The following is a 12,819-nucleotide window of genomic DNA, read 5'->3' as shown; positions in this document are numbered from 1 at the left end:
TATTAATACGAATGTAACCTTCATATTCCTGTGGTTGACCTTACGTTAAATTAGAAGTAGTACTAGAGGCAAGAAATGATGGACTGGATCCCTGTGTCCTAGTTGGAGCTGAGGTACGGCGAGGTAGTGTGCTCTTTCAATATTATTTTACGCAGCACAACTGGGAGCTACTCCAGATCTTCCTCCTCAATATTCAGCCTAGGTAGGGTGGAAATAAATTTAACCTGAGTTCACTGGATTTTTGCACTTTATCAAAATCAGTTCCAATATTGTGCAGTCAAATTAAAATCTATTTTTTGATTCTCTGTGGCTTTAAGTTCATTAAATGTGAAATTGGCAGCCAACTAAAGAAGGTCAGGCTGATTAACTGTTTAGGAGTTGTATTCTGTCTCACTTGCGTTACCTGGCAGTGTTTTGATGTGGGTTGTATTTGTAGTACCCTCTCCTCCTGCTCGCTTGCTGTTAGCGTGCCTGTTGTGTTGCGCAGACAGAGGAACACCAACATGCTGCTGGTATTTATTTTTTTTTCCCCCTCGTGAAAGGCAATAGTGATGGAGACTGCACAGAGATTGCCAAGGTATTTCTCTGCAAATTTAATGTAAAAAAAAAATAAGCCAACAGAAAAGAGAGCTGAGTCTGCCTCGTTAAAGCATCCACTGACGATTCTGTGAGCAGAAATAGCCTCATAATGAAGCTTTTTGGAGCTCATTCAGAAAATTTGTCAACTTTGACAACATTAGGCAAGGTATTTTGAGTTTAAAGAAGGCGCTTCTCACTGTTACGAGGAAATGTGGCAGTTGCTTGGCCAGGCTGATTTTTAGATGCTGAAGGCCACCAGTGCTAACATGTTCAAGATAATTTAAGCATTCCCTTATTTCAGGATTAAAAAACGCAAAATGACTGATTGCCTGATTTTCTTAAGTACTAAAAAATATCCTATCCAGCTAATATCTTTGAGTGGACTCGGTGGTGAATTTGCTGTTTATTTGGATCCTGAGGAGTAACTCAAAAGTGAGAGGTGCCTCCCCCACCCCGAAGGCATTTCTGCTGCACTTGCTTTTTTAACATTTTGGTTTTCTGCCATATATGTATATTTATTTATTTATTTGCCTCGTCCTGTCTCCCCTCCTCCCCCCCTTCGAATAACTACCGCCTTCAGGATTTTTTTAAATTGGAAGCTGCTAACGGGCCGATGGGGACAGTGACACAAATCCACGCGTTTCCATCTGCACGTGCATTCTGAGGGCTGGATGTGCCCCCCGTGTGGGGTGCCTGGGTGTGTGTGGCCATGCAGGCTGGCTCTCCCCCTCTTCTCTTTTACACGCACACATTACCTGCACGGCCTGAACAGGCAATGTGCAGTGTCTGTGTGTATTGAAACTCCTCCTGTCCATGCTGTGTTTCTGAATTTTAGAAAGTGGGTCTGGTCTGGCTGGTGGAAGATACACACCCATGTGTGTGAGAGTGTGTGCAGTGCTTTTAGCCTTGAATTCACGTACATAAATAATACATTCAGCAGTAAACCACTGTATTCCCTTCTCGTCGTAGTACCACAAGAGTTTCGCAGTGTATTCTTTCAGCCTATCCATTTAATTTTAGCACCGAATTGTTAAAGGAGTCAGAAATTTGCTTTCCTGTAGGAACACAGAAACAGTTGCTGTGCTTGCCCTCTGAGTTCTGCATGCTACAGCTGCTCCTGCAAAATCTCTTCCCTGTAACTGATGAATCCCTGTCCTCAGTGCTGTGCTGACAGCCGTGTTGCATGGGTTTGGCTGGGGGGGAGCAGGCGGACTCGGGAGCGGGGTGTAATATTCATGAAGAGGGGGCTCGGCGCTTTCCTCCCCCCGCGCCCGGTGCCTTTCCCGAGAGCTCTAACCATTCTCCTTTTGTTTCTCAAACTGCAGCCGAACCTCTTGAAGCCATTCTCACTGATGATGAACCTGAACATGGCACATTGGGAGCTCCGGAAGGGGACCACGACCTCCTCACTTGTGGCCAGTGTCAGATGAACTTTCCGTTGGGGGACATTCTTATTTTTATTGAGCACAAACGGAAACAATGCAATGGCAGTCTCTGCCTAGAGAAGGCTGTGGATAAGCCACCTTCACCCTCACCAAGTGAGCTGAAAAAAGCATCCAATCCTGTGGAGGTTGGCATCCAGGTTACGCCAGAGGATGACGATTGTTTATCAACGTCATCTAGAGGAATTTGCCCTAAACAGGAACATATAGCAGGTAAATTAAAGCAAGGAGAAGTGTTTGCGAGTTTATTTCTGTTTCAGTTGCAACGTAGCATGTTGGCAGTCGTGCGCTACTGTGTCTGTGTGTTCTGCTCGCTGTGACGGCCGGGGTGTCCATGGCCTCCCTGCCTTGGGTTAGCGGTGTTTCCTGGTGCCTGCGCAGCGGCAGGAGCAACAGGCACGTGCCGTGCCAGCCGGTGTTTCTGGCGGTATTGTTTGAGGCCACTCTCGCGATTTGCCTGCATTGTAGTCACTGTCTCCCGGTGCCTCGCCTGCTGGAGTGCCGTGGGAGGAGGGTTCCGAGCCTGCCATGCGAGAAAGCGAGGAGCTTTTGAGTCTTTGGCAAAGTCAGGGGTGAAAGAGTTAACCGAGCATCAGCCAGCCTTGGTTCCATATTGGCTGTCAGCGTATGGACTGTAATTAAACACAGCCCCATGGCAAAGTGACACCACCGACCTTGACTTTAAGATGCCATTTTCGACTGGCCAGGCCAGAGTAGAGAGGGCAGTTGCTGAAGCGCACAGACATGCTTATTCGAAAAGTTTAAGGGCATGTTGGAAATTTCAAAAGGTTGGTTTGACAGGAAAGGCTACTCTCTGCAGCCTGCCTCCTCAGCCAAATGATAAATGCTTCGCTGTGCTCTCTCTTGTCTCTGATGTGGTTTTGACAGATGTATCTTGATTTTGTTTGCGGTTTACACAACCACATGTCAGCCGTACAAATGTCCAAGGCAGAGTTCTGTTTTGTGCAACAAACAATGTGAAATGTAATTTAAAAAAAGAAAAAAGGGTAAATAATTCCATTTCATAGCATATTTTTTTATTTTTTAAAAAATCAGAAAGCCATTGGCCATGCAGGTATTTTCACAAATGAGGTTAAAAAAATAACAGTATACCATGTGAAAGAAAATCGCAGAGCCCTGGTAGTGTACCAAGGCACGCTCTGCTTTTAAAACCCTGCTAGTAAACAAAAGTACTGCCCATTTGCAGCGAGCATTTCAAATCACTTCAAACCACGCTAATACTGCCAGTCGAAAAAGGCGAGACCGCAGCGTATCAGCCCCAACGAATGCCTGAACCAGTTTCAAACTCCCCCTCCAGTGCTGTTTGGGATGCGGCACTGCTGGTACCTCTCTTCGGGGAGCCCACAGGACCGCTTGGGGTTGTCAGAGGCGCAGTACATCATCCCATGATGTGCTGGAGCTTGTCTTGGGCTTGCTTTGGCCACAAAGTTAAACCATAATAGGGCAGTAGGCGCTGGGAGGTTCAGCGGGATCCTCAGCCTCTCTGTCCTCCAAGCTGGTCGCCAAACTGTGCTGGAGAGCTGCAGTTTTGGAGGTTTTGTGGTGGCAGCAGATCCATATCGGTGCATGGGTGTCTGCCTGCGCACGTGTCTGTGTGCAGAGCCATGTGCGTGCACATGCAGACGTCATGTGAATGAGTGTGTGCTGTTTCTGCAGAGTAATTGGTATTTCCTTGAAATGTGAATATCTCTACATTTAAGCGGAAACAGAGGCTCAGCTACTGCTGAGCTACATTTTGAATGAGACTTAAACCCCCAATAATTCCCCGTATTGCAGTTTCCCAGACAAGGATGTTAAAGGTGAGGGTTTTTTTCCCAGAGTGGTAGAGGGCAGTGCCCATTTCTATGTGCTGCCTGCAATCTGATGGAAAGCGAGCAGAAGTGTAGGGCATGATTAATGAAGCAGGAGCCTGGCGGAAGGGATTTGTAGTCTTCCAAGCTCTGGAGCCATACTAAATCACCAAATATGGAGGAGCAGCGGTATGATGTAACGCTGTATTTACGTACGGCGCCGCTCCGCTCAAAAGACAAAACACAGTATATGTCAAGCAAGAATTAAACATGCTGTCGTCCCCGTGGTCCCAGATAGGTCCCTGGGCTGAAGGGATGGCCACGCCGAGGAGTTCTGCACGAGGGGAGCCTCCTCTGCTGAAGGATTTGCTCTGGCACTCGTTTGGCGCGGGAGGCTCAGCGAGCCAAGTCTCCCTTTCGCGTGGCGCGGGTGATGCGAAGCGAGGAGGATTTGGGCTTGCGTGCCGTCATGGGGCTGTTAATTTGGAAAGGGCCGTGGTTTTAACTGACTGTAAATGCTTCGCTGGGCAGAGGCGGTGGCTGAGGACAGGGGCGTGGTGGCAGGGCCTTATCCTGCTCGCTCTTACACCCTGCTCGCTCTTACACATTGGTGGGCTTGACTGGGAGCAGGCCTGGTGTCATGCAGGAAGGTCCACAGAGCAAGCCGTGAGTGTGTCCTGAGTAGAGATGGAGTTGCAGTTGTCAGGGCTCTTCTGCTCCAAGTTTTCTGGCTGTGGTGCCCAGCTGTGCCTACGGATGGGAAGTCCACAAATGCAGGTTCTCTGCACCTCTCTGGCTGGGCCAGAGCCGAGTGACACTGGGGTCCCTTGGTTATTCCTGTTGGTTGGAAATGCAGCCTGGCTTTGGGAGAAGGAGAAGGTGCACCAGGACTTGCGGGGTCTTGTGCTGTTCCTCCCCTTCGTGTTTTCATCTCCCTTTTCACTTGGATGAGTTCAGCTCCCTCGTGTCACAAAGAAGTGTGGTGATAGCTGGAGTGACCCACTGCTCGTAGCCAGTAGTTTGTGGAGTCCAGCAGTAAAATTTCCAGTGAGAGTCTTGCAGCCTGAACTGTGGAGTTCAGGCTACAGGAAGGCCCCTGCAGAGAACCTCAAATTCTTCCAGTTCAGCTATTTATATCTGACTTCTGTTCAAGAATGCAAAATGCAAAAGATTTGAGTGTGTAATTAAAACAGAAAAGACAGAGGGTGCATTTGGAAAAATACACAGAAGTTGGGGGAAGTGATTCTTTTTGCTAAGAGACCAGAAAATACATATTTTGTAGCAATATAAAAATGTACCCAGTTAGTTGTGAGGCTGGAAGAGGTGTTCCAGGTTAGCCCTGGATACAGAGGTGCTGTGGGTGAGCTCCGGGTGCAGTTTGTTCCATGCCTGCAGTTTTGTAGTCTGTAAGTTGGGGTATTACAGTAGAAGAGAATCTTAAGTAATGGTTAAAGATCTACAGACGAGAAAGGAGGCAGCGACTCATTCAAATGCAGGGAGAAATGATGTCTGATTTAACTGTCACTAGGCTGCAAGTTATCCTGCCGATTTCCAGAGACAGGGATGAGGACAGGAGCTTGCTTACATGTGTGCGTGAAACGTGTGCAGCAGCCGTGGGATCCGTATAGGTGCAGGCATATGTCCGTACCTGGCTCTTCCATGTGGGTGTCTGCCTGTGCACAGCTCTGCCTTGCTATAAAATTTTGAGTGATGCTGATCCAGCACTGGAGCTGAAATGCCATAAATTTAACTGAAAATTAATAGGATATGTTGTGTGGGTCCAACGAGGCAGCTTTCATCAATATGTATGTCAAAGCCTCACCACCAGATACCGGCAGCCCGTGATTTGCAGTGAGGGCGACGGCAGGGCTTTAGTTATCCGCTCTCGTATTTTACAATAGGGGGAAATATTAACTGAAGTATCTGGAGATCAGTGAACGTAAAATCGCTGTTCACTTATTGTAAAGGCTGAGGAAATATTTATCGCCCGCCCGTGTCAGGTTTTGGCGGTTTGTTTGTTGAATGTATAAATCCGAGGGAATTAATGAAAGGCTGGGGTTTGGGTGAAGAAGGATCTTAAATGTTACTTGGATGCAGTTGGGGGAACACTTTGGAGTGCTGCTGCTTATTCCCCTGTATGATGCCGAGTGTGTATCCGCGGATGCTCTATTTACCGTACAAAGAGGGGGAGGAGGAGGGGAGGTCGTTTTTACTGCTCGAATCCTATATTCTCAAGCTGCTTGTGACATTCGAATAAAACACGTGGGAAAATAATGTAAGAAATCCCTCTCTCTGCTGCAGTCGGGGGAAGGTGAACGTCATTCGGTACTAAATTTCAGACTGAGTGTATTTGATTATTACAGGTCTCGGGAAGTAACATCTTTAAGCAGAAATTTTCTTGGGCTGTTATTAGTAGTTGCCATTATAATTCTGTAGGTTGTGAATGTCGATTCCTTGTTGTGTTTTGTTCTGGAGACAAAAAAATACTGCTGTCTGCACTGAATAGTTAGCATTGCATCTGGACAATAACATGAAAGCTTAAAGATAGAGGAGGGGAAAAAGGACTATGGGAAGATTTTGAAGTCAAATCTGTCTGCTGTCCTCATACAAAGAAACAGAGAGCACAGGCTGGGTAAAATATTGCAGGCAGGAAAAAATAGTGAGGGTTCTACCCAAAGGCTCCCGCTCCCGAGATTTGGAGCGCTGCGTACAAGCTGTATTTGTAAATAAGACAGAGAAAGGTTGTGAACCGGCAGCTTGGCTGTTTTGTCAAAGTACAATGTCAGAGAAACTCTTTCTAAGACAAATTGTAAATAGAAGTGTCACGATGATTGCATGATTGAGCTCTAGAAGTGTCTTGCAATTGTTGGCATTGTCAGAAGACTTTTGAAAGCTTAATTAAAGGCGGTGGCCTGTGCGGCTGTGAAATTTACTTCTCGGGGGGGAAAAATGTAAAAAATGTAGGGGATCAAAAAGTTGTAATGCTGCTCGCACGGGGATACAGAGAACAGTCAATAGTTTCCCTGTTTTCCCTGTTGCCTTTTATAAATAATGTTTTTTGAAGAAGCAAGCACATGACACCAATATCATCCTTTGTACGAGGTAAAGATTGTGTTAGTTTTCCTATTCCCCGCTGTTCCAGACAGTTAATGTAAAAATGGCTCTTCATTGGAAGCACAAATATGAGTTCACTCGAAGCACAGAAGCAGGGTAGAAAGTTTCCTTCTGCCTCTGCCTTCCAGGGGAGCATCCCAGTGTTGTGGTGCCCTGAATATTTCTAGTGGATTTTTTTGTTTACTGCAAATCAGATCTTCGGAGAGGATGAGAAGTATATTTTCTGTTCTTTCTCCTATTGCATGGGACACTGAATTGTGGAGCTGTCCACAAGCAGAAGCATCACTGCATCCAAAATGCTGGTGGTTCAAGAGGCAGCCTGGCACACGTTAAGTTCCATATAGATCTTGAAAGGTGCATGTTGGCATCACGTGCCGAAAGCTTTGAAAATCATGCGCGTAATAACGCAAGGCTCTGTGTGCAGAGTCCCAGCAACGAATGCTGGGTGATGGAAACTGAGGCAGGGAGTAAATTAAACACCTTCTAATTAGCCCGGTGGGAGAAGTAAAGTCTTCCCTAAACATTCCCATAATTTGGTAATGCCTCTTTTAAAGAGGAGGAGGCCTATTAGCATTACCCCGTTTTGTACATGCAACTCTCAGCCCACGAGCTCTTTCTTGTTTCATTCAAATAATAAAGACAATTAAAGAGGCTTGCGAGGCACCGTCAGGCAAGGGGAGCAGAGCCTCCAGTTGTTTGCCTGCACGCATCCTCATTACGGAAATTTTTTTGGACGAAATTCCCTTCAAGCTTCGGTCTGTTTTTGTGTCCACTAGTACCAGCTTTGTGCAATAAAAGGCGTTTAGCATCAAGCTGGACATGGGCTGGCACAGTGCCACTTGTGTTTTGTTGGGGTTTTTTTTAGCTAATCGCTGAGGATCTCTTGTTACCTTTCTGCTTGTTGTGATTTTGTTCGGGTCATGATGCTGCCAGGGATGTCGCGAGTCCAAGGAAGTTGTCTTCTCCCCGTGGCAGGCATTTGAACCCAGCTTCCATCCGGGAGCACTGGGTTTTATGTGTCAGCTACTGGGGTATTGCACAAGTCCATAAAACACGTCAAGTCCATATATTTTAATACATTAAGACTTACGTATATATATATTCATACTGGTAGCATGGCCCTAAAATTAACCATTGGGTGGTGGGTTTTTTTGCTTTTCCCTTGGGCTAATGAACATAATTTTGTCTCACTGTGTACACAGACAGTAGCTGCAGCCTGACGCCTGGTGACGTCGGATGTAGCACAGGTTTGGGCCCACGTAGGTAGACACCGGTACATGGATTGCTGTGATTTATGGCATACTTTTAAAAATAACAGGCACATTAACGGACCCACAAACCACCCAAGCGGTTGGGATGATCTGATAATGAATTTCCATGAAACACAGCTCGCTCTGGAGAGCCCCCATCTTGGGTGTGCGTTGCTCCGCCAGACGTGGATCAAACTCTTGCAGGAGCGGGACCAGTGGCTGTGGACCCCTATGGATGAGCAGACCAAGTGCTCACATTATTCACACCCTCCTGTGTTAATGCCAAGCGCGTTTTAAAGCCCATAAACATCCTCCCTATCTCTCTAATCAGGTTTAGTATGCAACGCATCCTGCACGGGGTTCAGCCAGTTTGTTTTCCAACCTTTATTGGCCAGCTGCACTCGCTGTGCATCTTTAAAATATTTCAGCGAGGTTTTTTTTGCTCTTCTATCACCCAGGCTGGTAACTTGGTGGCTCATTCTTCATTCGGAGGTGGCATTGCCTGGGGTTGGCGAGGGAAAGGTTTGCGGTGTGGGGTGTGGCGAGGTCAGCCCTGATCCCAGCAGGGAATTTGTGTTCTTCATTTGCCTTTACAATCGGAGCACAGCTACTGTACCTTGGAGCAGCTCTCAGGTGTGAGCTCAGATGGGCGCATGTAAATGTCCTGTCAGATGCAACACAGGAATATTAATGTTTCCTCAGCACCGTGCTATAATAAAGCTGTACACAGGCAGCTTAATATGCAGCCGGGCTGGGGAATTGTATAAAACTTCGATAGCCCAGTGTGAATGACAGCGGTGGAAAAAAATATTCAATATGCCACAGTTTGCATTCTTGTTTGCCTTTGATCTAAAGCAAAATGAAAACATCCTCTTCTTTCCCTCCTTGTTCTGAATAGGTGCCCTTCTTCTGCAAAACTGGAGAGTAAGTAAGAAAAGAAAACAAAGTACTGGGCACGGTGCAGAATTATTTGAAGCACATTAACTCCAGCACACTGGGGGATGTAATTTTTTCAAGTATTAGCAAACATTTATTTTTTATACTTGGGATTGTTGGCATTGCTTTTCATTCTTTTTTTAGCATCTGGGTCTGGTCGAAACAAAGAAAACAGTCACCACAAACAGGTCTGGAGCCCCCTTTGCTCCCTGGCTTGGGCATAGCCCAGGCTGTACATCCTCCTCCAGAGGTTTCATTTGCATCTTCTTGTGTGTTCAAATCTTCAGCTCCATCCAAAGGTGTCTGTTTTTCAGTGTGGTTGTGTTCGAGGATTTTTAATGATGTGCTCATTTAACTGAATCAACAGCTGTCAGGAGCGGTTGTAGTAAATCCACAAAATGCACAAAGAAAAATACATACGTTCCCTGAAACAAAACACTTGAAACAAATTGGCTGCCAAAAAAAGCTGCTGAATTCTGGGTTTGCAGACAGTGCACCAAAGTGTTTATTCTCTCCGCTTTCCCCGGAGACCTCTCCCCGCTTGCCTGCTGCAATTCTGCTGGAACTTTTTACCTGAACAGGTTGCTGTTAAAGAAAAATCCCACCACTTCCCCCTGTTTGGTGGGTGCAGAGCTCAGCTACAGCTCAGATTTTTGTTTTTCACACTTACTAGCTGAGACACCAAGAGTGGGGCAAGAAGCAAAACCCAAATAACTGCATTGCCGACAAGGCAGGGAGGCTCGCTGTCCCTGTGAAATAGGTGCCAGGAGAAGCAGTGCTTCCTCTCTGCCCTTCCAGGTAGGCGTTGTCAGGGTGCTTCAGAGGGTGCACGATTCCCACCGGTGTGGGTGTGCTGATGGAGGGAGACCTGGGGAGCTTTGGTCAGTCAGAACCAAGGACTTTCTGCTTCCATCCTCCCCTGCTTTGCGTAGATGCTGAACAATTACACCTACAATTTGATCTTTGCTGCAGATAGAAAAACCTCTGCCTAAATAAACAATGGAATTACTGCTGAACAACAAAGGCTTAAAGAAGAGCCCTGCCTTTAGTGGTGTTATTGTTGTTGTGGATAATAATATTATTATTATTATTGTTATTATTACTGCTATTACTACAGCTATTACCTTTTTAAAATTATGCATCACAGTTCCTTTTTCCTTTAGGAAGTAAGGAGTTTAATTTTGTATTAATTGCTTGCTTAATTGATTTATCAGGTAGGGAAATACAAAATGCGAAATAAAAATGTGTTGTGTTGTATCCTCCTCCCCCCCCCCCAATATTCACAACAATTAATTTGTCACCCAGCGTTACTTTGCTTCAGCGTCACAGCTGGCGTTTTTTTCTGACATTGGATGAATCATCTGCGTTTCGTTGCATTTTATACTGAGTTTATTCTTTGTGGAGCAGGAGAATAGACCGGCAAAACTGTCGTTCTTCAGCCAGGGCATCGCAAGTGCTCGGAGCATTTACTGTGTGACGGTGGCTGGGGGCTTTTCCCCGTGTTTCTCTATTACTGATGCTGATTTTCATGTTTAGGGAAGAGTTGCTGCTGTGCAACGAGAAACAGTAGTCCAGGAGCCTTGTTCTCTTTGAGGAGCTAGAACACAGTGGGATACATTTGGAAAAAGAGATAGAGGCTGTATTATTTTGTAATAAACTATAAACTGTCCTATGTTAAATTTGTGTTACGTTAGAAAAAATCAATAAGGAAAAATTAAATTCTGATAAAGATACTCTTGGATCTTTGAAAACAACTGCTGTTCTTTTAACTAAAACATTTGAGGAGCTTCAAAGAGTATGTATTTCTTCTGATCTTAGAGCTGTGTGACTGGTAGCAGGGAAAAAAAATCTTATTCTACATACAAGTGGATTGCTTAACAAGTCAGCACAGACACATACTTGTTTGTACCATAGAGATAAAAATTCCTGTATAAAAATAATTCAGTTGCTGACAGCAGGCATTGTGCTGGGGCTGCCTCTTTTGTGTTGGCCGGGGGTCAGGGACCACGGCTCCCACTTTCTGCCGGGGGGAAAGCTGTCACGATCGCTTGCTGGAGCCTGGAAATAAGTTAATTGCTTTATTTTAAGGAATGCTCAGAGCCCAGTAGTGTGGTTTTTACGTCTCTGGAAACAGAGAAAGAAGGGGGGGGGAAATCTCTTAATGCGGGACATGACTTGAAGGCAGTTTGGGAGACGTGGCCTTCAACAGCTCGGCGGCCCGGCAGTAGTTTCTAAACTTTTGTTTTTAACCTAATTCTGATTTATGCTGTCACGTCCCGTACTGGCCTTCCCTGGGCTCTTCTTGTGTGAAGTAATGTTGGTGTTGGGGGGAATTGCTTAAAACTGGGGACTCATGGCCAATCCAGATGTTTGCTGTTGCGGTTGTTGCACGGCACCAGGTCCTATTTTGTCCAATAAATGTTAAAAAATGGGGCATTAGCACAGCTCCAGGCATCCTCTGTTTTGCTCTGCAGGGGTGCAGGTAGGATAAGCTGTGAGGTTGGAGAAGGCTGGTGAAGTGGGAATAGGAATTATTTGAACATTCATCCATCCTTCAAAGTCGGGGTGCCAGGGAGGCAGCCAGTGCTTCCCTCCCCAACCTCCTCCTGGGATCTCTGGCAGAAGCGTGTCTCGCTCCCCTGCTCTGCACCCTTTGCGATGGCTGGATCAGGCCCCGGCGGGGCCGGCCCAGAGCGGAGCCAAGTTTGGGAGCGGCCAGCGGCGCTGAGCGGTGCCCCCGCAAACTCCGCTCGCTCGGCGGCTGCAGCTCCGCTCCCCGGGAGCACAGCGACTTTCTCAGTGGCACGCTCCGGTGCCGAGATCTTTTCATCCCTCCCTTTTAAATGCAGCGAGTCCCTAAAATTAATGCTGCTGCACTTTGATGAAAATAATGTTTTTATAATGCATTTGCTGTTTACGTGGAAGATGTGACTTGAGGGGAAAAAGGCTTTTTTGGAGGGTGGTGGAAATCTTGTTAATCTGCTCTCGGAGAGCGGCACACAATACTGCCTATGAGCAAGTCTGTGCTGCTTTTGATAAATTACCATGTTTAGAGATAGGTTTGGCTCTTAAGGGCTTAGTTTTCTGAACAAAGTCCATAACAATGTTTTCTGCCTCTGTTTGTCTCCAGCCCCTTTGGCTTGACTCGGAGCCCTGTGTTTAGTTGAAGCTCCGTCTGGAAGATATAACAATTTTGCATTAAAAAAATAAGGAAATCACAGGAAGAAAAACCCTTTTGCTTTTTGGATGAATCTTACTGATAATTTGCTAAAGCTCATTTGAATTTTAAGCACTTCTTTAATCTTCAAAGGCTAAATTGCTTTATGAATATGCATGGTGTGGGCAGACTTTAGTTCATTACCTAGTTGTAAATTCTAATGACCATTAGGTCCTTGCAGTAATTGCGAATTGTTTTGCATTTTTGATTGGCCTATTAACATGTGCATTCGGCACACATCAGGCCAGCCTGTCAGGCTGCTGAAGGAGAAAAAAAAGGTGAAAATTGTTTTATAGCACCAAGATTCTTAGATTTTCAATCTTGGAAAATTGATGATGTAAAAAAATTAAAGCGGTGTTTTTTCTTCTCAAGATTGAAAGTTCACCAAGAGATTTGACATATTTAATTTACATGATGACTTTGCACTCCTTCATTAATGCAATTTGCATATGAAGCTGTTGTTAATCACT

General features: G+C 45.8%; 1 protein-coding gene across 4 annotated transcripts in view; it reads left to right on the top strand.

Moving 5' to 3' along the window:
* BCL11A (BAF chromatin remodeling complex subunit BCL11A) overlaps positions 1-12,819 on the top strand; it is a 75,743-nt gene that overhangs the window by 4,343 nt on the left and 58,581 nt on the right. For all 4 annotated transcript variants that reach the window (XM_039568119.1, XM_039568121.1, XM_039568120.1 and 1 more), the window contains exon 2: positions 1,905-2,234. In XM_039568119.1, the coding sequence (XP_039424053.1) occupies positions 1,905-2,234 (330 nt within the window). The remainder of the gene's footprint in view (positions 1-1,904; positions 2,235-12,819) is intronic.

Source organism: Corvus cornix, chromosome 3 (genome assembly GCF_000738735.6).
Source record: "Corvus cornix cornix isolate S_Up_H32 chromosome 3, ASM73873v5, whole genome shotgun sequence".
NCBI lineage: Eukaryota > Metazoa > Chordata > Aves > Passeriformes > Corvidae > Corvus > Corvus cornix.
Note: the sequence above shows the minus strand (reverse complement) of the source record. Positions and strands in the feature narration are given on the sequence as shown.